The sequence below is a fragment of the Carica papaya genome, chromosome 1, assembly GCF_054855325.1.
Source record: "Carica papaya isolate Zhongbai chromosome 1, ASM5485532v1, whole genome shotgun sequence".
In the NCBI taxonomy this organism is placed as follows: domain Eukaryota; kingdom Viridiplantae; phylum Streptophyta; class Magnoliopsida; order Brassicales; family Caricaceae; genus Carica; species Carica papaya.
This window is the reverse complement of record NC_142309.1, coordinates 2,528,860-2,556,552: the sequence shown is the minus strand read 5'-3', so window position 1 is coordinate 2,556,552 and position 27,693 is coordinate 2,528,860. Positions and strand designations below refer to the sequence as shown.

Below are 27,693 nucleotides of genomic sequence, written 5' to 3'. Positions count from 1 at the left end.
TTCCAATATTATTAGGTCACTAAGTTGTTGTATTAAGTATAGGAACTAATGTTATATACATATATATATATTTATATGTATATATGATTCATATAGTTTATGTATTTATTAGAAATTACTTTTATATTGATAGTTTGGTATAGTTGGTAACTCACCCTCTTGGTTAATAGTCAACATGGTAACATGATAGAATTGATCTAATAACAAAATATTAGTTAAAACTTTGAAAGTATAATTATCACCCTGTGTATATGAAATTATATAACAAGTTATGCACCTTAAAAGTAAAATAAAAAATTGTTACTTGAATTGGTCAATGCATGCGTATAGAATCTTCTAATTTGTACGTGTATATATATATATAAATATATATATATATATATAGCATATTTAACTTTTAAGAAAATGAGATTGAAATATAGGTTAACAAATGGAAATTAAATAAGAATAAAATGAGTTTTGGCGATCAACTAAGCTTATAGAAAATTATTTAACTTATTACTGTTTCTAAAATATAAATAATCGTTTCTCTCAAAATATATTAAGTCAACACAATTAATCTTTAGAAAACAATACATATATATATATATATGTGCATCCATTAATCTACTCATATGCATTTCATGTACATATACATACACTAAATTGAGGCTTTAAATGACCAAACCAGATGAACTTTGACATTACCGACATTTCCATTGTAACAAACGAACATGTGCATATATATATATACACACGGGCATGCACTATACATTCAGGTATGCATTTAAATACACACATACAGATTTATAAGCACACACTGGGGTTGTAAATGACCAAATAATATAACTTCGCTGTGACAAACAACATACAACATATGCATACACTACAAACACATGCATTTACAACGCATACATATATAGCCACATTCATGCTGTAAATGACAGAGCAGTAATATTTCCCATCCATACAAAAACAACCAGCGTTCCCAACTCCAGATTATAGTTACTTGTTCAATATGTATTTTCCTCGAGCTACCTCATTTTGTCAAGCTCACACAAACAGACTGCTTTGAACGAACCACCGACCAACATTTAAACTAAAAACATAAGCCTAAAACACTAATTAATCCATATACCGTTGGCTCTTTGTCGATATCTCATATACTGCAAGAAGCATTTTAAATTTAAAATTGTGCGAAGACTTTCCAATAGAGAAAGTTTAGCAATGCAACTCACAAATGGAGCGGGCCAGTCATCAATGGACAACAGGCTTCAGGGGATGAGCTCTCAGTTTCGAGAGATCCAAACTTGCGTCCAGCTCCTCATTCAATTCCCCTATAACGCTTCTGCAAAATCCAAAATGCAGGAAGAACATGAAAATATGCAATGAAACCCACAAGAAAGTGTAGCTTGATAAAGGAACTAAATGAGGTAACGTACATGTTGTCGCCTCTTATAATGTACAAACCCAACACAAGTTGCTGCACTCCTTCCTGCAATATGCCAAAAACATGACTGTCTACCAAGAGAGGGGGGAGAAAAAGTGCATTGGATCATGAAAACTATTTTGATATAGTTGTTGAATACAGAATGGAGGAAAGGGGCTCAGGAAGGAAGGGCAGGGATAAAGGAACCAAAAATGATGAAGTTCCTTAATCAGAGGAGATACAGCAATTTTTGCTAAAACTAAGTAGAGGACAAAATATCAGGCAGGAATTAAGTATAATAAATAGCAACAAAAATGACCAAAAATATTTTCAATCAGTAGTTGAAGAATAAGAAAAACAGCTCACGACGCTTCAGGTAAAAGCAACTACTTCCTTTCAAAAATCATGCGACCAAGTTATGGAACCAAAGAGCATAAGTCACATGGGCATAAAAAGAATTTAACCTCCTTCCGATGATCAGGAGACCAATGTATGGAACCGAGCATAAGCCACATGACTTTAAGAGAGAAAAAGTACAGTTATAAACAGGTCAAACCCCTTCAATACTTACAAAGTATGCTGAATCCTCAGCACTATACCACGGATGATTCTTGTAAAAAAAAATTTAGAACCAATATTTCCTCAAGCTTACAAAAGAAGAAGCACCCATTCCCAAAACTCCATTCCTCATTTTCTTCCAAATGATCCCAAACATGGTTTAGGGAATGTGAGAGGAGAACCTCTTACCATTCTTCCCACACCCACAAGCTGCAAGGTCAGAAAACCAAACTGAAACCTAGGAACTTGATGGTAAATTCCAAATTGAGCTGGCTAGAAGGCAGCCCAAAAGAAGGCAAATTGGGGGTTCCTCATTGCTGACTATTAACATTCATCTACTCATTAACTTGACATGACCCATATGGACATGGTTAACACGAATTCCAATCTTATTAACAAATCACTACAGTTAAAAAATCAATCACGAAAGATCCGTCCCCTCAATTTTGTATCTCTGGTTTCTTTGAAAGGAAAACAAAACTTTAGGACATGGCTCACCAAGGGTCTGCCATCCAAAAACAAGGTTCGGAACTTAAAAAGGAGCCAAAATTTTCTACAAAATCAGAAGCTTTCAATCAAAATCCTCTGATTAATGAGCCGAAGTTAAAAATAAAAAATAAAACCAGCAACTTCTTTACACCTCTAAAAGGGCATTTCGACCCTCGAAGATGCAAATTCCTTTCCCTCCGCAAATTCCTTTCCTCGATCCAAGAATGGGTAGAGGAATGAGAGCCACAGGCTGAGCTTATCTGCTAGCTGCAGATACTCCCCCCCCAACCTCTGATCTTGTCAGGATCCAAAGCAACCATTACCTATTTCATGCCCATTAGCCCCAAAGCTAAGGCCCTGAAAAATCTATACCAAGAGCACCACAGTAGAAGATGTCTCAGTGTCTAAGCTTTGCACTTACAAATGAAATGTCTGTTCACCAAGTCTTCTCTCTTTTCATAGGGATATCAACTTTACTTTTTCTGTCTCTTTTGATCGTAGTAAAGGACCCAAGACCTTAGGCTTGAGCCACAAACCACAAAACAGAAAAGAGAAAGTGATGATGATAATCTATATTTACAGAAAAGGGAGAACTAGAAACATAATGAATAACCAAGAAGTCAGCTACACCAAATAGATGTTTGACTTAGATTCTTCCACAAAAAAAAGATGGAGAAAGATGGAAAACAGTGGTGCTTAAAGGGAAGGAAAGGAATGTGTTTCCTTTGTTTGGATAAATAAAAATTAGAAAAAAAAAAGAAATGAAAGTATTGTTGTAGTATTTTATTTGACCTAGGAAATAGTCAATAATATCCTTTCAAGTCCTTCTCTTTCCTTTCTATCCTTCCTCTAAAATTGGAGGAATGAAAAGATTAGAATTTGGAAAGGGAGGAAATGCGAACATCGCTGTCTTTGCTTTACTAATTTCTTTTTTTTTTTCATCTAGACAAGGGAAAGAATGGTGAGTTCTATCAGAAAAAGAGAACAAATGGTGAGTATCTCATCAAATCATCACTTCCTCAATCGAAACATAGCGTAAAAGTTTGTATAGGATTACCAAATAAAACAAAGATACAATTCAAGAAACATTTTTTCAGTCGTTGATCCAATGAGATATAATACAAGAAAGAAGGATACAATCAATAACTATATTTCTTATCTTTGTCCCTTTGGCATCCTCTTCCAGAAACAGATTTATACCTTGGTGGAGAAAACACGTTCATGAGATTCATCAAGGATTATATTTGTAGCTTGGTCAAAACCTTTCAGGATTCCCTGAAAAACAAACCAAAATACCATAAAACGAGGATTTTATCGTATTTAATATACTCCACAAATACCAACTACTCACCACAATATTGCGCCCATCATTTGTAATAACTGAAATTGTGTCTGCAATTTCAATAAGTTTTGGCAAAAACATCAGGAATACAATCTTGTTGTCAAATCCCCCACTATGCGTGCCATATACAATATTACATGCTAGATACAGGAAAATACTGATACAACCATTTCTCAGAGTAAAAAAGAATGAAAGACAAATAGTTATCAAGACTTAGATAATTAAGGAGCCATACGATCAACAAGAGACTCGAGTCCAAGCCCACTTGACATTTTTGCGGATTAGGAACCAGGTAACAGTCTTCCTGCAAAATTGAAAAGATCAATTTAAGAACAGTTTCCTAAATAACAATACTAAAGGTGCTACACATTGAGGAAGAAAATTTAGATGGCCAGTGCATTTTAGCCTTAGTCATACAAGTGAGATTCAAGATTCAGAAGACTCTCTAATATGACAACTTAAACGCTCTAAACTGAAATGTCATGACATGGCAGTAACAAAATCAATGAGCCATAAGATGGCTGATGGAATTTGTGGCATCTAGAGAAAACGGTCCATTTGCATCTAAAATTTTTTCTCCTCTCGGTAGGGAAAATCCTCTAAACCATGTTATGCCCAATTCCTTTTCCAATTCCAAATTCCCAGATTCTAGGCATGAGCGACGAGAATTTGAAAGTAAAAGAATTTGGCCATTGAACAAAGAGGCGGGTTAGTTTTTGCTAAAAAAAAATAAAGAAAGAAATGCCGGGACAACACAAGACCAGTAAAAAGAAAAAGAACAACTAAGAAACAACTCCCAGAAAACTAAAAGTATCTGCTAAGCCCTGCTAAGAAGAGGTGTTAACCAAATAAAACAGAAAAAAGAAAAAGCCAAGATGCAGAAGAAAGCATGGTCCAATTGACCTCAAAACTCAGAGTAGAAATCAAAACATCCTAGCAGTGTAACACGAGCCACAACACTAATACGAAGATAGAAAACCGTCCATTTAACAGTTTTGTTGTATTAGATGAAAGGATTTGAGTTTTACCCAATCAGAAGAGGGAAACAAAGTGAGAGCAAACTTTCAAAGCTTGGCGGTAGGCAGTGGCCAAAATGGAGATGGAGAACGCCCACTCCGACGGGTTTTTCGTCCGATCGACAACTTGACACGCGGAGGGTGCTCGATTCACGCGGAACCTATGAAAGAACGACGAGGAAAGAGAGCGAGCAAAAAGAGTAAGTTGAGCGCGACTGAGAGAGAAGGAAAAGACAAAGGAAACAATAGGGCTCGCCGGAGGTCAAAAGACCTGGCAGCTGAAACGACGGACAGATAACTGAGATGGCTGAACGTGGCGTGCCTAATGCTGCTGTTCTTCTACGGGCTAGATTCCACCAGAGAGAAGTAGAAATTTCGAACCAGAGAGACAACGAGAAGAGAGAGAAAAGAACCGGGAAGAAGCGTTTTAGCTGTTTAGGGTTGAGGGTTTACTAGTGGCTGCCTTGTAATTATCTGTATTCCGATGAAGAAACTGGTAATTTCAAGCAGTGCCGTAGGAAGTGGAGTTAAATGAATTGGTTTGTTTAAATAGTGGAATAATGTGTAATTTACGTTAACATAGTGGGTAATTATAACATTTATGTTAAAATAGTGGGTCATTATAAAATTTTCGTTAAAATTGTGGGTCATTTTGAAGTTTACGTTAAATTGGTGGGTTATTATGAAAAAAGATTCGGGCTTTAGATATTCAGTGGTTGTCTGAGAAGATTTGTTTCTTCTCAGTTGTCAATTTTATGTGGCCAAGCAGAGAAGTTTGAAGACGCCAAAAATGGGGTGGCAATGTTCCGCCTCTGCATCTTCTTCTTCTTCCTTCTTCCTAAACCATTACCCTCACCATTATCTCACCACCAATACCCGCAGAAGCTCTTTTCTACTTCATCCGCAGCCATGGATGAGACATCGAGCTTCTCCAGTTAACCCCACTCTTCTCTCTTCTAAACCCCTTCCCTGCATCAATGGCATTTCATCCTCTTCTTCCTTCTTCGGTCTCCTCACCGCTTCTCCGGCAACCTTCAGAAACCGCCATTTACTTCGCTGCAGCATGAAAAACATGGAGACTCAACAATCTCCACCACCGGTTACCATTGATTGCGTGGGGACTGGCCTGGACGTGGAGTGTGTCGCGTCGGAAACCGACCCGCTGTTACCTTCTCAAGAATCGGAGGAAACGAAGGGGATACAGAGCGTGATTTGGGAATGGATTGTTTTGGTTTCACCATTTTTCTTCTGGGGTACGGCTATGGTGGCGATGAAGGAGGTGTTGCCGAAGGCCGGCCCGTTTTTTGTGGCGGCTTTCCGGTTGATTCCGGCTGGGATGATTTTGGTGGCGTTTGCTGCGTATAAAGGTCGGAGATTGCCTTCTGGGTTCAATGCTTGGATCTCCATTGCTGTCTTTGCTTTGGTGGATGCTGCTTGTTTCCAGGTCTGCTTATTAATATAGTACTACTAACAAGTTTATATGCAAATTATAGGACTCAATACTTCTTTTTTTGCCCGAAGTTTTAGTTTTTCTTGTTTGGTGCCTGGATTTTTAAAGCATATAATTAATGTTTAATCTTACTTGAAGTTTTCTATTCAGTGTTTAATGCAATATCTATTAATAGATTGATAAGAATCTCTCGAAAAAATCTGGTCCTCTTTCTTTTTTTTTTAATTGTTAACTTAGATTTATATTGAACTTGTTGAAGTATGAAGGTATCTGGTTCACAAAATAATTTCTTGCTATGCAAGTTACTAATTTTTTTTATGATGGGTTGCATGTCGCAACTTGCAATTTTAAGAGAGGATGATAGAAGGTATGGAGTCAGAAATTTATGAAAGTTCAACTGCAGAACAGTATGCTCAAAGATGAGCTACAAGAATAGGAAAATGATAATGTATTTTAAGTGGCAAATTATAGTTGGAAAATAATGTTAAAGAGACATTTTGTTTCTGATCTTTGGTGATAATGGTGGTGCAGGGATTTCTTGCTGAAGGGTTACAAAGGACTTCCGCAGGTCTGGGAAGCGTATGTTTACCTTACAAATTCTTGCAAATCTGATTGAGATTTCTGGTTTTTTGGATACGTTCTTCCTCAAAATTTGAAGTTTAAGAAGCAGAGAAAACATCTGAACTTCAGAACATTGGTGGTGGAGTCCATGGTCTCTTCTTTTTTTTTTAAGAATGTACCTAAATTTGCATATGAAAATCTGTCTGGCTTTCTGCTTATCATGAAACTGTTCTGCTGGATGTACTGGTTGCCATAAAGCGAAATGAAAAAAGATGATAACAAATGAATATGTAATCCATGCTTCTTATGGTGGCAGGTGATAATTGATTCACAGCCCATAACAGTTGCCATACTTGCGGCTTTGTTGTTTGGAGAGTCTATTGGATTAGTAGGAGCTGCAGGACTTTTACTTGGTGTCATTGGACTTCTACTTCTCGAGGTAACATTTGGAAACTACAGAGGGATGATAGATTTCTCCAATTCGATTTTGTCTAGTCAAATGTTGAATCCTTGACTGACTGGCTTTTGCATTGGTACCTCTGATCCTTCATGAGAGTGCTGCGAATATGTTAGTAGCTTTCTTAAAGGCATGCTTCATAAGCCATTCCTTTTTCCTTTCCCATTAGGGAACAAGTTCAGAGCATTATCAATGTTCTTCTGCTCCTTATTCAAGCACAAATTGCCTAAGGCCAATATACCATGTTATTGAATTAGTGAAGAATAAATTTTTTCTTAGACTATATTATTCTCTTACCGGTGTTAGAATGTAATGTAAACAATAAATTTGAGCCATGTTTTATGAGCATAACTTTTTAATATAATATGTCATCACCAAATTATTTCATACAATTCGTTCAAAAAGCTTTTCCTCTTATTGCCATTTTACCTATTATTGCTGATAGTTGGGCCTTCTACATGCAATAGCTATCTATTTATCTGTGAAGACTTAAAACAGGAGCTGCCATGAATGTGACTTGTAGAGAAAATATTTAAATCAGGATCTTTGACAGTGTCAATAGGGATTCCAATGTCACTTTATCTTTACGAAGAACTGATTCTTGCAGGAACCTCGATATTGGTAATCTAGCTTCTACTATGTACCAGTCTTTTCATTTGTGAAATCTTGGACAACACAGTGGCTAACTTGTGGAGGAACAATTTTTTTTCTATCCTACTGCAAGCCCTGTAATAAATTAAACACCTTTACATATAGAACAAAAAAATCTCTAAATAGCATATCTGATTCCGAAAACAAATTTTGTCGCACCTGAAGTCATTACGAAAAGCATTATTTCATGGTTGGCTTGGACAGAAGATTAAAAGTTATAACACTTGATACTGGAGGAAAGTTCAACCTCATGCCAGCATTTTGGGATTGAATTGTACATCTAGAGCTTCTGACTGGATTTTAGGGTAGAGGGTACAGAAAGGATGAAAAAATAAATTATAGATAGTCCACAATTTCACTTTCCATGATTGAGTTTGACAATAGGAGTGTATATGAAGCTTATTGATAATGAACCATTTTATCTCAAAAAAAAAGTGTATATGAAGCTTTCCCTGCAGCATGTCAACATTCCACAATATGTCATCATCAATCTCCTTTATTCTCATTAATAAACAAGTTTAGGCGTTAAAGGCCTCTGTTTAACCATCCTCTACCTTCAAAAGTCTTTCCCAATTGTAGTTTCAAGATCCTGGGCCTGAATTTTCAGGCCAATAGAGGATCTTTCATTTGTGGGTTGGGAGTGAAAGCGACGGTTAGTAAGAACCATAGTTGCATTAGAAAGAGAAATTGAAATAAGATTCCATATGTTGCTACCAAGTCAAATAAAGGGTCATCTATCTATAGGAGATTTGGCTTTCTTTCTTCCTCCTGTAGACTGAGTTCGTATGATTTGCTGGAAAATTGTTAATTGTAACATGAAGCGTCAACCTGTGATCCAGTAAGAACCCTAAGCTTCTGAAACATTGATGAACCCAACCCTAAGGTTCATCTTGAATGTATTTCATAGAGTACCCATTCCTTAGCATATGATTGTTGCAAGGTCTCTTTCCAGATGGTGTAAATAAATTGTACATACTAAAATGAAAAAGGGGGTCTACCTGATTTAAAGCGCTACTGCTCTTTCAGATAAAATATAACTGATACTTGCCACTTCATTTTCATTTGTATGATGATGTGTTTCATTCTGCAGGTCCCTGCACTTGCCTTGGACGAGAGTAATTTTTCATTATGGGGGAGTGGAGAGTGGTGGATGTTTCTTGCAGCCCAGAGCATGGCTGTTGGCACGGTTATGGTCCGCTGGGTTTCGAAGTACTCTGATCCTGTTATGGCGACTGGATGGGTAAGATGTCTATTCTCACTTAGCAATTGACTCATTATTTTCCATGATTTGTTGATTAGTCCTAGCATTATCTCATGAAAATGTTGGAAAAGCTTCCTGTTTGACTTTTCACTTATTTGCCCTTTTCTTGGTTGATTGGAAAACAGAATTAGTAATATACTTTATTTTATCTAGTAGGCCTAGTTCTTGCTTTTTGGTAGAGAAAGAAACTCTTGCTAAGCTTTTAGATAAACGACACCAAAGAGGGTAAAACATGTCTAGATACAAATTCTCGTCACAACCTGCAGGCCTCCGGTGAAGCACAAAATAAGCAGACCATTGTCAGACACTCAACAACAGAGTTGTAGTACTTTCAAATTAATGAGAGTATCAATAGATTTTTATTCTTAAGTAGACCGTTGAATAATGAACTATCCATATACTACAAGTGTCTATGTTACTTAATACAAATAGAAGCCTGAAATAGAAAAACAAATAAAAAAACAAAATGAGACTACTAACTAAGAAAGAAATAAAAATTTAACAAAATACTATACCTATAAAATCTTGCTAAAATATAATAATCGTAGTAGTAATCCAATATTAGTAAAAACTACTAGATAGTCCTGCTTCAGATGGTAGGAGTGCCAATAATATGGAAGGGAGTGTCATTCTAGCCGAACTATTTGGTTGGCCATTTTATATCCAGATGGTAGAACACAATTGTAATGATCAAACATATTATTGAGAGTTATTGTAATGGAGAAGGGAAAAAAATCAGGATATACTTTCTGCAACATTCCAAATTACAAGGTGGATAACAAAGGACTAACAACCACAAGCTTATTTTGTTGCAGCACATGGTTATTGGTGGTCTGCCTCTTGTGGCACTTTCTGTTCTGAACCACGAGGCTGTCTTCGGTGGGGTTCTTCAAGAGCTTACAGCAAGTGATATTTTGGCACTCCTGTACACCTCCATTTTTGGAAGTGCTGTCAGCTATGGTGTATTCTTCTACAGTGCTACAAAAGGTAGTTACCAATTTTAAGATCTTACTTGGTATCTATTTTGTTCTTCTTCCATTTGAGAAAACTGTATGGTTGTTTTCTTGTTTCTTTTTTTGTCATCTCGTGCTTTCACTTTATTTAAAATGACTTCAACAGAAAAATATTTCTAGTCGAAATCGTTCCATAGACTTTGACTGAGAGGTCCGCATCAGATAATAGTTTATAAACCTTATTGTAATTTGTTTTCTGTATCGTAATTTGGTATTGTGAATGCCCTTCAGGTAGCCTAACCAGGCTTAGCTCACTCACCTTTCTAACTCCGATGTTTGCTTCAATCTTTGGGTAAGATCATCCACTCCCTAGAAGATGAAAACTGATGAAATCGTGTAGATCATTCAATCTAGTTCCCCTAATTTATTGTTTATGATTCTACTCCCCAGGTTTCTATATCTTGGTGAGACCTTCTCTCCCTTGCAACTGGTTGGAGCTACAGTCACAGTTATTGCAATATACATGGTTAACTTCCGTGGTAATGATGAATGATATGAAGCATAAAGTGAAGAAGAAAGAACAATATACAGGCTGCCTTTTGCTGTAGGCTCTGCTGCATGTTTGTATCATGCATGTAGTCTCTGCTGCATGTTTGTATCATGTACGTATATAGAAAGATAGGTTAAGCTTTCCCACAGATCTGATTATTGTAATCTCTGTAAATATACCAGAACAATAGGAAGTTTTCTCAAGGTTTAAATATAGGTAAAAGTTATTTGAGTTATTTTCTCAGAAGCTGCTAAGAACCAAACTGGTGCAACTTAAAATTCATTTGCTTAAATGCAAGACAGTGCAAGACAATCATTATCAATGGACGCGTGTACAGATTAGTGGACTTTTCAGTAGATTAAAAGGCATATTATTGTAGAGTTTATAATAATTTAGTAATTTTATGATAATTATGTAACACATTGTAGAGTTATCTAATTATTATATAACGGAAAGTGACTAACAAAATACAAGAAGAATAAGTGCAAATTCTTCTTCCAAATGAGCTGATTTTAAATCGAACAATCAAAGAAACAGGTTGCAAGATGGTAACCCAACAACAGCACAATAATGTTTTTGCAAGTGGAAGAAAAAAAAGAACTAGAATTTATGTTGTTGCAGCAGCTGCAACAAAGGAAACTCCATGAATGCTATTGCTCCCAGCAAGTCTACCTCGCCCAATTCCATTTTGTTGCAGATCATAGTCTCTCCTGTTCCCACTATATCCCCTTTTATTCTCATTGGCGTTGCAACCTGCAAATCCCAGTGGACTCTGATCCCGCTGCTCTCTGGTGTTCGATCTCGAACTCCACCGGTCAGTTGAATCTGCTGAATTGGGCTCGTAGGAAGATGAAGAAAATCCCCAGTTCTGTTGATGAATAACACTGCCGGTAAAGCTATTGCTGCCCGATGATTCCTGCTCCTCCATGTCATCTCCTCCTCCACCACCTCTCCTCACTGTCACATACTTATGAAAGCTTGGCTCCATCAGCTCATCTCTTACAAAAACTTCAGATTCCACAAAAGGGTCTTTGCCTTCTGAAACTTTCTTATTGTTGCCTAAACAGAAATTGTGCTCATTCCTGTTATATTGGTCTAGTGGGGGACTCTTTCTGTCATGTCCAGATATTGCACAGGACAGATTGGAGCTTATGGTTGAGTTAAGGTCTGCAACTGCTTCAAGAATTGAACAGGCTTTGGTGACACAGGGTGGGAGTGAAATTGGAGGGGTGTTTTTCTGGTGAAAATTCTGAATGTCTTCAAGCAATAAAGCCGTGTACGAAGGTATTGGATTGAGTAAAGCTTCAGGGTTTATGTCAAGCTCTCGAGATCGTCTTGCAGACCTGGTTCTAGTTAGTGTTTGAGGGTTCTGCAGGCCCTCTGCAACTGGGTTTGCCATGGTAATATTGTCGCCATTGATTGCCACCTGTGGTTTGGCTTCTGGAACCAGTAATTCCTGCTCCTTGGCTGTGCAGCAACTGGGTTTGCGATTAGTTCCTTGAGCAACTCCTCCATTGTTGGTAATCTCAGGATTTGGCTTCTGCATTCATGCAAAAATACTTGCTTTATATAATTATAAACCTTGTATGCTTACCATCCAACAAAAAGAAATCCCCTCAAACAGTCCCTAATCCAAGAGTTTGAGAAAATAATAAGTAACAAAATAAGAGAAGATACAAAATTTACATGATTTAATAGGTAGTCTTATATCTACAAGTAAGACCGAGAATGAGTTTTGTACTAGGATAAAAAATGAAAATACATCATTGAAAGAGTTGTAGACATCATATACAAAAAGTATTAGGATCTCTCCCATGAGATATTTCCATAATATATACAAAATATTTTTCAAAATATATACAGAATATTCCTAAAATCAAGCCATGAAAGAAAAATTAGGAGCAGAAGCATTACCTGATTCAGGCCATTGTTGGATACCCTGCTGTTGTTGTTAGTGTTGCTGGAAGCTTTGTTGCCCGCTGATTGCGGATATGCAAGCGAGTTGGGATCAATCTCACCTAGTGGATTTCTTCTATAAGGCGATTGCTCTGCTTTCCTCGAAGAGCTCCGGCTAAGTACCGGCTGCACTTGCTGATTCTCCGTCAATCCTTTACCATTTCCGGTGGCATATGTTCTCGCCGGAGACTTTGAACGGGGCGATGCTGCACTCCTTGGACCCGAAGCTGTAACCTCGCAAGCATTTCTCTTGACAGAGATTCGTTTAATGGTTGCAGGTTCAGCAGCAGTTCCGCCATTGTTACTCTTATCCATAACTAAGGAAGAAACAGTTGCAGGAACTGACACCATTTTCCCGGGTCTGGAAGCAGTGTTCACATTATTACCTATACCGGCGGTTGTAGCCGCCATGGTTGTTGAGTTGTTGGTGCTCTCAGATCTTCTCCCCGGGGATCGACTCACCCGTCTCCCGCCGTCATTGCTGTTTGCTCTTTCTCTGCTACCTGACCGCTGCTGTTGTTCTCTTTCCCTGCTCGGCGTTCTCCTCCTTCCCGGAGACGGCCGGCCGGACTGACGGCGACGGTGACGGTGCTGCCGTCTCTCTTCAGCTTCGTCTTCATCGTATTCATTTCCTTTCCTCTTGGAATCAAAATCATCTGAAGCCCCAACATCGTCACGGCCATTTTCATGGTTATCAAAATCGTAGCTCCTCTTCGAACCAGAGTATTTTCTCCCGGACGAAGCTGTTTTCCCGGAAGAGTTGCTCCGGGAAAGCCTTCCGCATTGTATGAGAATGGCGTCCACTTCTTCTTTCGTGCAGCTCGACGTCCTCACCACACCATTACACCCACCATTAACGTTGCTGTTACCCACCATTTCTTCAGTCGAAGTAGAAGAAGAAGAAGCAGTGGCCGGATCAACATTGTGTTGAGGAGGAGATCTTCTCTCTCTTTCCCTTTCGTGACTCTTCCTGTGTTTTATAATGAATATCTCCTTTTTCACCTCTTCCTTCTCTATTTTAGCCTCTTCTTGATGAACTATCTTTTTCTTAACGTTTTGCACCGTCTCCATTTTCCGTGTAGTAGTTGCAGTAACATTACTGCTACTCTTGTTAGGATCTACTGCTGTTGCTAAAGTCGAACAAGCAGCAGATCCGTTAGCAACACCACCTGGCAAAACCGAAGAAGAAGAAGAAGAAGAACCTTCATTTTTCTTACTGAAACAACTACCCATTTCAACCAGATAACAAAAGGCGACCTCCCCCAGAGAGAAAAATGAGAATAATTACAGAGAAGAAATAGAAGAAAGAACGAGAGTTGAATGGATGACAACTCAGGTGACAAAATGGAAATCCGGAGAGATATGGAGACTATTACAAAGAAAGTGGATTAATGGAGGAACTCATGCTAATTACAGAGGACAAACAGAAAGAATATCAATAGAGAAAATGGAGGATAAGAAGAAAAGTCTGCGAGTCTCGGTAGATAAGGAAAGAAGAGAAGAAGGGTGCGTGGTCCAAGAAGAAGATGGTTTCAAATTTTGCAACTTTTTGGGATTTAATTGATGGCAGAGAGAGAGAGAGAGAGAGAGATTTCAAATTTTTGAGGAAGAGGCGGGGAATCTCTGCGAAAAAAATTGCCGTTGGATGAATCTTTCAGTGTGCTGTATGTCCCCACTAACTGACACCCACTAATTCCAATTTGTTCTTATTTCTTATTATTTTCGTTGTTATTATTATATTACTTTTTTTTCCCAGAATAACGTCTATTTCAACATTGAAAATAAGATTTGATTCAAATTTCTAACGGCTATATTTGTTTGATAGCTTTTTTAAAAAATTGATAGTGGAATTTTTTAATTTGTTGTAATTATTCTAACTAACGTAATTTAAGTGTCACAAAATATTTATTTCGTTTAAACAAAACATGACTCGTTAATACTAAATTCAATTTGATCACTATAATTTTCATCAATACATCATAAAATTAAATAAATATTATATTAAATTAAATATTATAAGATAATTAACAGTAATTATCAATACATTTATAAAATAATAAATTATAAGTATTTATTAATATTTAAATTCGTAATTTTTAAATAAAATACAAACTTTAACCTATCTGACCATTTCATTACATTAGTGATATATTATTTCAGTAGTTTGATGGCTTCAATTTAGAATTTGTAAATACTCTTACCTTTAGATAAATTTTCAAATCTCAATTTACACAATTACTTTTTCATTTTAATTTTTCCTACCAGCAACAAATTACAACATTCTTCATTTTTAGTTCAATTGACTGAATTATTGGAGCTCCATTAATGTATTAGTATTATATATTGAATATGAATTTTTTAATTGAAGATTATATTTTTATGATAAAATACTGCTTTTGGATACAATATGAACCGTTGGATTCCATCTTGCTCTTGATGCTGACCGTCTGGATCTGATTCATGATCATTGATTTTTGTAACTATGAATATTTAAACCCAAGTTCGAATAACATAGAAGGGAAAATTTCAGGCGTGGTCCATAGTAAATTGGTAAGTCTATGTCCTGTTACCTAAGTAATAGGGCAGGTTGAATTCAGTTAATGCAATGAGACTACGGGAATGAGTATAATAAATTCTTATAACATATTTAAACCAAAAGATTTTTTTAAAAAAAAGTAATACTAAATTTATTAATCTAATTTAATCTTTTTGTTAATTTTAAAATTTTGGGTAGAATTCAAAATAATGTTTAAGTAAAACCCTTTTTTTATATGTTTCAATTCACCCGAGTTAGGATGTTAACATATCATAAGTTTCAGATGTACCTAGTATTTCATATATATATATATATGTATATGTATATGTTGGCACACACATGGACAGACATCCTATAAAGCAAATAATAGCTAAAATAATAATTTAATAGTAACAAAATATATCCAACTTTTGATAAGACATAAATCAATATCAGTAAGATACTAATGCATTGAATTTGACTTTCAGTTATTATGAGCCAAACAACATGGTCCCAGAAATTGATGGTCTCAAATAATGACTTCAAATATAATTTCATAAACAATAACAAAATATATCCAACTTTTAAAAGGATAAATTAATATATATATATATATATATAGAAAGTTTGCGTTAAAAAGAAAACAAGCACTTGCCTCATCTAAATCTGATAACCCTAACTTGAGCCACACTTGAACGAACTAAATCATAATATAGCTAGCTAACAGGACAACCTTCAAATTTCTATAATTCAATCTGTTCTTTTTTAAAACAACTCTATTCGTCTTTATATTACCAGGCATACTCCATCCACACACATATATATGATATATATTGGTAAATCCACAAAAAGTGAAAGTGTTTCTACTTGTAACATTGCAGTACTCCAAAGACAACTACCATACTTGTAATCCACAATCTAATATTGAAAGCTTACTCTGTCTAGGATGTAACAGCTTCAACAACCGAGTCATCTTTCTTCGTGATATTGACTTCAGTGACCGACTCATCTTCTTTCGCTGCAATTGGGTTGGCTTTAATTAACTCATCTTTCTCAGCCACATCAGCTACAATGGTTGATTCATCAAATGCCAAAACAGCAACAAGCCTTTCAACAGGGACTTTGGCTACATCCCTGCGTATGCCAATATCAGAAACCAATCGGCTAATACAATACATACCACAACTAACTGCTGCCAGGCCACTGAAGCTGGTAGTCAAGAATCGAAGAGGCGAGGAAACAATAGCACTAGTAGCAGCTACAAATGATGCTGCCTGCCCACTCCGACCTACACTTAGACTAGTGGAAACCAGAAGACCTGTTTTACAGTAAATTGAGAAGTCCTCACAGTTGTTCTTGAAAATATTATAGCCACCAAAACCATTCTGGAGGAGGAAGTGACTGCGACGGAGAACATCTTTTGGTGGGTCAGAAGTGGCAAGAGTACAAGTTCCTCCCCGAGCTTTGACAAGGAATAAAGCTGGTGAGACACCATACTCAAAGAGGTAGAGCTCACCACCAGAGAGGAAACAGTCAACACAAGAACAGATGACACCCTCGAGCCTTGTTTGATCACCACATTGTGGGCATGGATTGTCAGAAGGATGAGATGGAGATGAACTAAAAAGGAAGCGGTCTAGGGCAGTTCCAGTACCAATTTCCTGGCCGGCTGCACGAGTGAAGTGGATTACTTTTCCATCACCTATATAGATCCCTGTTCATATGGCAGGATGGTTAAAAGATATATGTTTATAGCTTTCTATATGGAAAACCAGAAATTATTTCTCATTCTTTTCCACTAATCACATGAATTTGCATCAAGCATGAGAACTCAGATTCATTAAAACATATAAAATCACATCATGAGCAAGACAATATAGGATGCTGCATGGGGCTATTCTATCAATACAACAGCAAAGCAGTTCGCTAAATAAAATAATCAAATATTAATTTCATACTCTTCTTAAGTAAAATTCACCAAGCTACAGAAGGCAAGAAAATCAACAAACAAAATATAATCAATGGTGCTGAAAAGATTATACATAAAACAAAATGATTAAAAGGAGAAACTTTCAGTAACTGAATTCATCCAGCAAGCAATACAGCATGGCCCTAGGTGCTATTTTCAATGTAACACAATATTGATGATTTTAGTGCTTATCTCCATGGCAGTCTACTCCTACGCAAGATAGTATAGAGGGAATCCATGATTCAGACAATTCGTCCAGATTTCAGTTTGTCTGATGCTTGGAAACATAATAATAAACTAATATGCCTTTATTTTTTTGAGATAAAAGTAAGATGAAATATTAAAGAGACGCCAAGGGGGCGAACCCATGCACGAAAGAAATTTACAGGTCAGTAAGAATATCTACAAGATAACCAAGATCATCAAAAGAAACAAGGTTATGACCAAGAACAATGGAACCAAAAAAGTGCAGCCACTTGTCCTTAATATAAGTAAGGTTAGTTTCTCTACTTTCAAAAGTTCTGTAGTTTCTTTCCTTCCAAATGATCCAGAGGATTGTAAGAGGAATAACTCTGTGCCATCTGTTATGGAATTTGATACCTTCCCAGGCAAGTAACTCCCTTTGGACAGAAACAGAGATAACCCAGGACAAGCCAAGCAGCTTGTAAATCATAGAGCACAGTTCATAGGAGACGGGGCACCAGAGGAGACTATGGTTACATGATTCAGCATTCTGCTTGCACATAACACACCAGTTAGCCAGAACAAAACCCCTTTTCATGAGGTTATCAAGTGTAAGAATAGCACCCATGGCAGCTTCCCAAGCAAAAACGGAAATCCTGATGGAGCGAGAGAATTCCAAATAAACTAATATGCCTCTACGGACTTCGTTTTATTTTCATCTTTTTTTAACTTGCAAGCACGTCACCGTAACTTTCAATGTTTTATATATTAGGTTAACAGTGCACTTCTTGGCCTTATATGGATATATTGACCTCGGCCTCACATAGATATATTGACCTGAGCCACACTTTATCCGAGTTAACACTAATAACACTGTGCTCCTAATTTTACACATTAGCATATTAGCCTACTACTATTTGCTATCAGTGGAGCAAATTCCTAGATTTTCTCATGTTGAAGAATGTTTTGGTTTTGAATTTGTTGACAAGTGTTATTGCTTTCAGAAGTTGAGCTTCTACAAAATTTATCATTTTCTACAGTAACAAATTTCCCTGTTTGAGCACTATCACAAATCTAAAGCATGGAAATCAAGTTTAGTCCCTACTGTTTTCCAACAGAAAAAGTTTTTTTCTATCTTTTCTTCTTTTTATTTCCTTATTCTCTTTCCAAGTAGATAAAATCTCCTTGTAACTTATTTCAAAAAAAAAAATTCTCATAACCTTTTCCAAGTCCAATAACAATATGTTTTTAACATTTTCATCTTGGCACAAAAGTGCTGACTCATCAGACCAACTACCAAAAGCCATTTTCAGAACACTGCCCATAACTTATTCCACAAGATATATCATGAGAACATTAACTTCACTATTATTTTTTACATCAATTTTAATTAAATATCCTCATTAAATTCTCCTTTCTCACAGATTATAGCTCATGTTCTGACCACCATCTGTTTCATAAACAAGATGTGAAACCCCAATTCTTCAGAAGTTTGGCAGATCTTCTCAACTGAAAAGCATAACCCCATCCCTCTCCCCCTTCATGGAAGAAAGAACTTGCTATTTTTCTCACCTGTTAATCAAAAATGGAGAATTGAAAACTGATAAATGGAATGGAAAGGAGATCTAGAGGGAGATCAGAGATGTGTAGTATCCATCCCAAGCTAAGGGACCATCCAATTTCCATTATCTTGCTTCACCCTTTAAAGCTAAGGTATGGTCAATATGATCCCCCTAATCCAGCTTGTCTTACCTTGATGCTCTAAGATAAGAAGTTTTCCACTTCCATCACCTCTTCTCATCTAATCTTTACCATGGCACTCAAGTAAGAGCATTGTAAACCAGTTACAGGCTTAGTGACCAAGAAATCTAGTTGAAAGTTAGTAGAATCCTTGTGTGATTTTTCACCTTTATGACCTATATCTAATATTAGTAACAGCTTGTAAGACAGGATCCCATTATATCTGAGCGTTAGAAGAAACTCAAGCTTTGAGTAAATCACTCCTCAAATCCTTCCATCCCAAGATAACACATTAATACAGCTGAAGAAAGGAAGATAGCCAGGAGCCTCAGAAACTACCCTGTAGAAAATACCTACAGATGAACAGAACTACTACTACCCGCAGTTTAAGGAGATAAAAGGATCAGAACCAGAAATGTAGATAGAAATAAAAATATATCTAAACTACCAGACTGCATAAAGAAACCAACACTGTTGCTAATAATCATGCTCGCCCTTTCTTGTGTCCATGAACAACAAGACATTTGTATACTTGTCCCAAAACGGGATCCATAACAAATTTCTTCCTTCACCAAAATATATCTAACCTCTCCTTTCTTAATTATCACTTCATCTTCATTAACTTGTCAAAAAGAACTCAACCACAACTAATCATCTGTACATTCGTTTATTTATTTTATTATGTATTGGCTTTATTCTCCTTCTCACACTTATATTATCATTGCTACTGGATTTTTAAATCTTTACTGCAAGTAATCTTCCCTACTTCTGAGCCACCATCTCTCGTGAAAACTAATTACTAATTGATCAATAATTAATTTAGGAACCTTGTGCCTCAACGCCCCCCGTGTTCCCTTATGGAGCTTTGTGAGACAGGGTCAAACCTGTCTCCTATCATGTGCTTGCATTTCTTGCCCCTTGTAATTGGCTTCAAAGAAAATAAAAGGCAAAGATATAAACAAATGATACAAAGACCAGCAAAAGGTTTGATTACCTAAGGACTAAATGTTAAAAGATTATAGATGATGTGGCATATATCTTACTCTAGCACAATGGAATGGAATTTAGAAGGATACAAAAAAATAGCAAATCCAATCCACAATCAATGGGGAGGTACCTATTTACAAATGATTGCAAAGAGAAAAGATCAAAGGACCAATTCCGTGCACCCTTAGGCTGACCCCTATACAAATAGAGAAGCTTTGGAGAAACATTTCTAGTTGAAAGCATTTTGAGATCAAGAAATAATCTAATAAAGCAATAAAACAAGTCGACTGAACATTTCAAAGAGGTTGAATTTGTAGCTGTAGATATGCAACTAGTATTGCACATATATAAACTTACAATAATAAATAAATAAAAGTCACTAATTCATGATAGCATCAAGAATATATTAACAATCCAAACTTATGCGAGGATGAAAAAACTCGTCATGGCCAAGATTAAAAAACCATATCCATCTCATTCTAATTCTATATCAACATGATAATTTAGTAACCCTGTTAACAAGCCTACAGATAGGTAAAAATAAGGGAAAATTGCATCAAAGTACTTTATCCTTTTAATATTTTCTCCAACTAGTGGCCATATGTTTTATTATACTGCTTTAGGGACTGCATTTTCCAATTGCTCAAACTAGCACCTAGCAATCATGTTTCTGATTGATTACGCTAAAAAATTAACTTTCACACACTCCTTGGATATTGTCATTAAATCATTATTGGTTAGAAAATCAATAATCATAGTAATTAAATCACTTTAACTAGGCATACAAGGAACATGAAAATCAATTCTCAATGTATTTTATGGAAAAAATAAATGCCAGGTGCTAATCTGAGACATTTAACAAATGTAAGTCCTAAAAGGATGCAGTTCTAGTTTGAGGGGCTGAGAAAAGGGCAAGGTTATCTATAGTAGCTCCCACTAAAAATAAATAGATTGCAAGAAAATACTAAAATATCCAAAGGATTTATAATGGTTCTAGGTTTTTTATGTAAATCTAGAAAAAATTTATATTCCCATTCACTCCATTGTCGGCAAATGGTCAAGTATCCTGACAGGAACTCTCAGAAAAAGTGTCGTGATGGGGAAAATTACTTTGATACTTAGCTTAACTCTCGAAAAAATAACAGGAAATAAGAATAAAACACAACCAGAAACTAAAAATAAGACAGAAGATGGTTGGTGCAATTCTTTTTTCAAACAAATAAATCCTACCAGCCCACCAAGGACCTTTCTGACAATAGGAAACAAAGAGGAGAAGAAGCATGGAAAGAAAGCTAAGCAATAAGGCAACATGTATTGATGTTATAAGTGAAGATAAATAATGCCAAAGGAAAAATAGAAGAGCCATGAAGTGCCGTAGATTGTGAGAATCATTTCCAAGGTCCAGTAAAGTATCACATTCTAGAGTCAATGCCAAAAAACTCCAAAGCAAATAGTAACATCGCATAATGACCAAAATTTCAAATAACATCATTATCATTATTTAAGAAAAGCATCCTTCTAGGTCTCCTTGTGCGAAACTTTGTTAAAAATCGGAAGCTCCAATACCATTCTTTTGGAAATTGAAAGTTTGAATATGACTTTATTGGAAGTATGTGTTAGGATATTTCTCAAGGAATTACAGAAGAGCAGGAGAATTCAAGAAGATGGAGGACTTCATTTTATCAAACACTTTACATTCATTTTTTTAAAATAAAAAACATGTGTATTATGTATATGACACCAAACAAGACGTTCGCCCATATACAAAAGTATTTACAAATCAGTTAGTACATCCAAAACCTTTCTAAAATCATCTCACCCACACATATCATGCCCAAGAACAAAAGTCCTAGAAGTAGCTAACCATCTATCTCTAATTTTATCAATGTCACTCGCACACCCATTGAATGCTCTATTGTTCATCTTTTTCCAAATCATTCAAAATATAGATAAGAAATCATTTTAACAAACATGGATCTATTCCCCACCCCATCCCAAGCCCACAATTCATTCTTAACCGAGCCCCCACTCACCCAATTGATACCCAATAGGTTGTACACTATATGCCATAAATTATATGTTACCGGGCACCAAAGAAGAAGATGATTGCAAGATTCTGCAGCTTCCATATAAAGATGATTGCAAGAACCACTTTACATTCATAATATATAATAATTCCTATTAGATGAACCTTCCCACTCAATAACTCATACACTTCTCAACACATGCTTAGTTACTTAACTCTTACACAATTCTCTTTCTTCCATGTCCTCTTACATATTCCCATAACATTATTCATGAATCCCCAAAAACATATCTAAGACTCATGCGATGAACATATACGTAATATTTAAGTTTACCATACACGGTATTTTATCCATGTGAGCTCCTTGAGAAAGGTAATGATATATATTAGTAACTCAATAAACTCAAAGCACTAACACTCAGTGATGTAGGACAAAGAGAACTTGAATACAAACTAGAAGATTTTTACTAAGAACAAAATTTGAAGATCCCATATCTCAATAATCAAACGAATATTTCAATATATGAATATAATCATGAATAATCTACTTAATAACTAACCTAGAGCACCTTATTTTTAAGCACCAAGATACATCAAAATAGAAAATCTAGAAAAAGAACCTAATAAATAGGAAAATAAAATAAACAAAAATAATTAGAAAAATAGGAAATGTAGAAAATAGGAAAATAAGTTAAATAGAACGAATTATAAAAATAGAAAATAGAAGAAATAGAAAAATAAATCTTCCTATTTCCCTTTATTGTAAAACTTTTCAAAACTTGAAAAGAAAATTCAAAAGTTCCTATTTCTTTTAGTTAACTTCTAGATGTTTATGTTCCTTTATTGGCTCTGCCTCACATCTTCTGTTATCGAAATATGTCCACCTTATAAGTTCTATATTATGTTCACCATGCTAGTCATTTTAAGTGATGAGTCTGCAATGCTAAAAATTGTAGCAGAAGCAACCCACACCATTCATCATGGTATGTGGCTTTTGTTGTGTGGATTATGTGGGCTCCTGCAGGTGGATGTTGTATGGTTTGTAGTTCCAGGAAGTAAAAAGTACTTGCAATTTATTACTCATGAGGATATCAGGGAAAACATCAAACATTTTCCTACATGAGTCATGCCACATAAGAGGTAATAATGTACATTCGCTTGTGAGCCAACAATAGCACCAAGGCTAGCACATACAGATGATGGATCCATGAATGTGCTGCTAATTATAAGCTACAGCCTCATTTTCCTGCAAACCAAAAGAACTTCAAAACTAAATCACAAAAGCATTACAGGAAACATAGTTAGCTTATCAAAATAGTGGAAGACTTTTTAAAGCTACAACTGAATAAAGAAGTATAGATTTCTCCTCCACAACAAACTAAGATTCTTCATTTAGTTGCTGAGAAAACAATGATCTGAACCTCCATAGATGATTCCCATCCTTGAAAACTAGGGCAGACTACCATGACACAAATACTACATGGCCTGATTTCACACAGAGTAGACTCGATCACAAAACCTATCCAGAAACCAGTAGCATTGAGGACGTTTATTAGGGAAACCAACCCTTAGCGTCCCCAATAACTCATAAAATCAATTGAACTCAGCCAAACAAAAATTGAGATAACACCCAATCATCTCCCCCATTTCCACCAAAAACAAAAGTAGTCTCAACAGCAAAGGCAGCGCCGTCAAAAAACACTCTGATGTCTATATGCACACACTAAAAGTCGTAGATAATGTCTACTGATAAAGTTGAAAATATTAAAAAGTAGCACAATCCACTGGTTATCAAACAATTATACACGCATTCTTCGGATAAGATGTAACATAGAGTAAGAGACGTAGAGAGAGAACCGTGATGGGCATAAATGTAGGCGTGCCTCCATGAATATATATGATCACCGGGCTTGAGCACATCTCTGTCCACCTTGTTCGAAAGCACTCCCATTTCTCAGCAATAACAATATTAAATTATCAATTTCTCGATCTTTCCCTCTTCTGAAACTCGGATCTCGCTTTTGAATTGAACCACAGAGGGAAGAGGAACTTGGCGAGAGCCGATTCCGATTTCTTCGTGGTTACGGCTCTCATAATATTCGTTTTTCTTTTTCCCAAAACAAAAGACGAACCGGATTCAGAGAATATAATCATTTGGTAAAAAAAAAAATTATTAATATCATCTTTAATTTGTATTAATAACTTAAGTAAATACTATTTATATAAAATACTTGCATTTATTAATTAATTAATTAAATTATATACATACTTTTTAAATAAAATAAATACAGTTTTTAACTCGAAATTACTATTTTTTATATATTAATTATTTAATTAAATAATTATTGATAAATATAATATTCTATATAGTTTTGTTGAATAGTTGTTAATAAAAATATAATAATACATTAACTTATAACTGTTACATAAAATATTTATGTCATAATTAAATGCCAACTGTTTACAAAAGTTGAATAATAAATACCCAAAATTTAATAATTTTTTAAAGTAATATGGAGGAACTCACCAACTTTCATTGAATATACATAAATTTTCATACTTTCTAAAACTAAATAAAAACATTTTACTTTATAAATTATTTCATAATCTACATTTGAAGCATAATTATATGTATATATTATTATTTAAAAAAATATATAACTAATTTTATAATTAGCTAAAACATAAACGTAAAAATTTTTACATTTATAATTTACTATTTTGTTTTTATATGATAATTTTAACTTATGATCGATACCTATTTTTTACAATTTTGAATTAACCAATTTAATAGTACATGATAATTAAAACTATCTATTAATATTATGTATTTGATATTTATAAATTCATTAATATTGAACGTAACAATGTTAAATAAGTTAAAATATATTAAAATAAATATAATAAAATGTTGAGCATGAGATTATGGAGTCAAGAATTACGAGATAATTTAACAGAATTAATGAATAAAGTAAAGACATAGTTGTAACACCCAAATTTTATTATTTTTATTTTTTAATTTATTTTAATTTATATTAGAATTTTAGTTTAATTTTTTAATATTTAATTTATAAGGTTTTAATTTAATTTAATAAAAATAAAAATAATAATAATGATAAAATAGGGTAAAATTATTTTTTGAATTTATTTGAAATTGATTTTGGAAAAAAATGGTGAAAATTTAGATTATAGAGGTATTTTTGAAAAGAAAATCGGAAACCAGGGGTCAAAACGCAATTTAAAAAAGTTATGCCACGTCAGCAGCCCAGTTAGCAGCCCCGGCCAACCAGAATACGGCGCGTAGCAAGGAAGCTGACGCGGGAGACCACGCGGGACATAGCCACGTGAGCGATCCGCGTGCACGCGATCGAACGGTCTAGATCTCACGCGTGCGGACGGCCCAGATCTCACGCGCACGGACTGCTCAGATCTCACGCGTGCGAACGACCCATATTGAATCACGCACGGATGGCGCAGATCGCATCGCGATGGACGGTCCAAATTTATTCTCATTTTTATCACGATCGGACGACCCAGATTAAATCGTGATGGACGGCTGAGATTAAAAAGGGAATGTTATAAATAACCTCACCCACACCTGACCCCAAACCCTAGTCGCCAGTACCCTTGCCGGAGAAGAAGAACCAGTCGCCGGAGGAGCCGGCCGCCGCCACCCGCCACTGCACCGAAGGGTTTTTCGACTGCCAAACGAGGTAAATTTTCTCCCATTTGCTCATTTTTCGATGCTGACTCCGCCCATGGCCAAATCGGAGCCAAACCACCGGCCAATCGGCCGAAAAACACCACCGAAGTCCAGTGGCACTGCTGCAACTTTCCTCGATTTTTGCCTCCGATGAGACCCTTTCTGGTTCCCGTTCGATGCAATTTTTACACCATTATGATCACCGTCCTTTTCTCTACAGGTTGACTGGAGCAAAACATCAAACTGCGACTTGCGCCGGAGAAGCCGCCGCACCCGAGAGCTCCGCCGTCGGTAAATCTTGATTTTTCGTGATTTTTTGGCCCACTGAGGGCTCTATGATTGTTTTATCGCATGAACCAATGCAAGTTTGCCGAATTCGGCCGAAAACGGCCAACTCGAGGCGGATCGCCGCCGTGCCAGAATTCCGATATTGGCCGAAAAGGGGCCCTGGGTCTGATTTGCAGTTTTTTGGGACACGTGCAAGTACCGGTAATGCGTTTCAGTTTCCTGTAAAAAATTCAGAGAATTTAGGGACAGCCCGTAGGCGCATTGTAGAGCCGATTTTAGACTCCGAAACAAGCAAGGATTTCTCACCCTATTTCCTATCACGGTATTAAAGCTCAATAAATAATAAAACAACATTTCGTAAATTAATAGATATGTATAATTAATTAAGGTTGCTAATGGAGCCCGAGTTTGATATATTTTCGGTCAGTTGCTGTTTTAGTTATTTTACAGTTTTAAATGCAGTATGGTATTTGATGTATTTATTTTATGATTTCGTATACATGAATCATGGTTTCTTTTATTATGGTTTGAATTATGGTGAACCTGATGTTGTGTTGCTTGTTTGGTGTCCATTACTTGTTTACGTGTTTATGTTTGATTCGATAATTGAGACCAAGAAAAATGGAAAAATGTTATGTGAATTGATAATTTGATAATGTGAACAGCCTGACTAGATATCCAGAAAGATGGTGGACGGAGCGGATCCGTAGGGAACCCTACCGGGAACGTGATCTCTCATATCATACGGGGTATGGAGACTTTATGTGTTTTTGCGCCCGTACCGGACGGGGTATGGGGACGGCCCGTTTAACCCTCATACCGGATGGGGTATTGAGGTTTATGGTTTTGGCGCCCATACCGGACGGGGTATGGGGACGGCCCTGGAATCAGGTTATTAATGTTAATGGTTCACGTGTAGTGGGAACCCCTTATGGATCTCTATGGATACTAGTAGGCTGGTAAAATAGGATAATTGTTATCTGATTATTGAAGTGCAAAAGTATAACATGTGTTATGTTACAAAGTGTATATGATTTTATGATGGTTATAATGTTATTGTTGTCATATGTTATTTTCACGAATCTCACCGAGGTAAGTGGACAGTAAATATTTTTATTATTAATAAATGAGTTTGTTATAAATTATGCTCCATTTGTCGTTTTTGTTTTCTACCAACCTTTACTTATGTGGCAGTGAGATAGTGTGATGTCTTTACTAGGCTAGTGTAGCTCATTTCTTACCTAACCATTTCAGATCAGGAAGACGTGGTTCCCGAGTTCGTTCCGCAGGAAGACGGCGAGTTAGATGTGTAGCAGCCCCGGAAATTCAAAATGGAATTTTATATTATAGATAACAAATGCGGAAACGATGTCAAAATTTGAATAACATCCCTTACACTGAAACCGAAACGTGCTCACAAAATATAAAAGATTAAACTACCTAAAGGAGAAACTTGAAAGTAAAAACTACGAATGTGACTATGAAGTCTTTAAGCGTCCCCTTCGTCGTCCTCCTGCGGAATCGGCTCGGGAACGATGTCCTCTTGATCTGAAATGATTAAATAAGGAATGAGCTACATTAGCCCAGTAAAGACATCACGATATCTCACCGTCACGGAGGTAAAGGTGGG

The 27,693-nt window shown here is 36.0% G+C and overlaps 4 protein-coding genes across 6 annotated transcripts; 1 reads left to right on the top strand and 3 right to left on the bottom strand.

Annotated features, from left to right (window-relative positions):
• Positions 1 to 880: 880 nt before the first annotated feature.
• LSM8 (Small nuclear ribonucleoprotein family protein) lies at positions 881 to 5,242 on the bottom strand. Of its 3 annotated transcripts, XM_022036279.2 has the most exons (8): positions 5,085 to 5,242; positions 4,826 to 4,974; positions 4,033 to 4,101; positions 3,807 to 3,847; positions 3,656 to 3,730; positions 1,422 to 1,474; positions 1,218 to 1,327; positions 881 to 1,145 (listed from the first exon to the last, which is right to left on the bottom strand). In XM_022036279.2, the coding sequence occupies exons 3-7, from the start codon at positions 4,067 to 4,069 to the stop codon at positions 1,237 to 1,239; spliced, it is 297 nt and encodes a 98-aa protein (XP_021891971.1). In that variant the 5' UTR covers positions 4,070 to 4,101; positions 4,826 to 4,974; positions 5,085 to 5,242; the 3' UTR covers positions 881 to 1,145; positions 1,218 to 1,236. The 3 variants fall into 3 exon arrangements, with proteins under 3 accessions (XP_021891971.1, XP_021891970.1, XP_088069952.1); XM_022036278.2 differs by having other exon boundaries at positions 881 to 1,327; XM_088213826.1 differs by having other exon boundaries at positions 881 to 1,327; positions 4,826 to 5,232.
• A 301-nt stretch (positions 5,243 to 5,543) lies between these two features.
• LOC110810191 (nodulin MtN21 /EamA-like transporter family protein) lies at positions 5,544 to 11,018 on the top strand. The gene is made up of 7 exons (XM_022036277.2): positions 5,544 to 6,257; positions 6,795 to 6,842; positions 7,141 to 7,263; positions 9,023 to 9,172; positions 10,009 to 10,180; positions 10,438 to 10,498; positions 10,597 to 11,018. Exons 1-7 carry the CDS (start codon positions 5,604 to 5,606, stop codon positions 10,697 to 10,699), a joined length of 1,311 nt encoding a protein of 436 aa, XP_021891969.1. The 5' UTR covers positions 5,544 to 5,603; the 3' UTR covers positions 10,700 to 11,018.
• A 100-nt stretch (positions 11,019 to 11,118) lies between these two features.
• LOC110810190 (rho GTPase-activating protein) lies at positions 11,119 to 14,187 on the bottom strand. Its single transcript, XM_022036275.2, has 2 exons — positions 12,611 to 14,187; positions 11,119 to 12,236 (listed from the first exon to the last, which is right to left on the bottom strand). Exons 1-2 carry the CDS (start codon positions 13,883 to 13,885, stop codon positions 11,304 to 11,306), a joined length of 2,208 nt encoding a protein of 735 aa, XP_021891967.2. The 5' UTR covers positions 13,886 to 14,187; the 3' UTR covers positions 11,119 to 11,303.
• Positions 14,188 to 15,880: 1,693 nt separating this feature from the next.
• LOC110810189 (NC domain-containing protein-like protein) lies at positions 15,881 to 24,202 on the bottom strand. The gene is made up of 2 exons (XM_088213799.1): positions 23,930 to 24,202; positions 15,881 to 16,881 (listed from the first exon to the last, which is right to left on the bottom strand). Exons 1-2 carry the CDS (start codon positions 24,021 to 24,023, stop codon positions 16,109 to 16,111), a joined length of 867 nt encoding a protein of 288 aa, XP_088069925.1. The 5' UTR covers positions 24,024 to 24,202; the 3' UTR covers positions 15,881 to 16,108.
• Positions 24,203 to 27,693: the final 3,491 nt, after the last annotated feature.

What these genes read in the sequence shown, in the direction of transcription:
- LSM8 (XM_022036278.2), bottom strand. Translation starts at nt 4,069, where the DNA reads ATGTCAAGTGGGCTTGGACTCGAGTCTCTTGTTGATC. An exon ending in ATGATGGGCGCAATATTGTG is followed by an intron (nt 3,731 to 3,806) that starts GTGAGTAGTTGG and finishes TTTGTTTTTCAG; the next exon opens with GGAATCCTGAAAGGTTTTGA. An exon ending in ATTATAAGAGGCGACAACAT is followed by an intron (nt 1,328 to 1,421) that starts GTACGTTACCTC and finishes TGGATTTTGCAG; the next exon opens with AAGCGTTATAGGGGAATTGA.
- LOC110810191 (XM_022036277.2), top strand. Translation starts at nt 5,604, where the DNA reads ATGGGGTGGCAATGTTCCGCCTCTGCATCTTCTTCTTCTTCCTTCTTC. An exon ending in TGGATGCTGCTTGTTTCCAG is followed by an intron (nt 6,258 to 6,794) that starts GTCTGCTTATTA and finishes ATGGTGGTGCAG; the next exon opens with GGATTTCTTGCTGAAGGGTT. An exon ending in TTGGACTTCTACTTCTCGAG is followed by an intron (nt 7,264 to 9,022) that starts GTAACATTTGGA and finishes TTCATTCTGCAG; the next exon opens with GTCCCTGCACTTGCCTTGGA.
- LOC110810190 (XM_022036275.2), bottom strand. Translation starts at nt 13,885, where the DNA reads ATGGGTAGTTGTTTCAGTAAGAAAAATGAAGGTTCTTCTTCTTCTTCT. An exon ending in CCAACAATGGCCTGAATCAG is followed by an intron (nt 12,237 to 12,610) that starts GTAATGCTTCTG and finishes GCATGAATGCAG; the next exon opens with AAGCCAAATCCTGAGATTAC.
- LOC110810189 (XM_088213799.1), bottom strand. Translation starts at nt 24,023, where the DNA reads ATGGGAGTGCTTTCGAACAAGGTGGACAGAGATGTGCTCAAGCCCGGT. An exon ending in CTACATTTATGCCCATCACG is followed by an intron (nt 16,882 to 23,929) that starts GTTCTCTCTCTA and finishes CCATATGAACAG; the next exon opens with GGATCTATATAGGTGATGGA.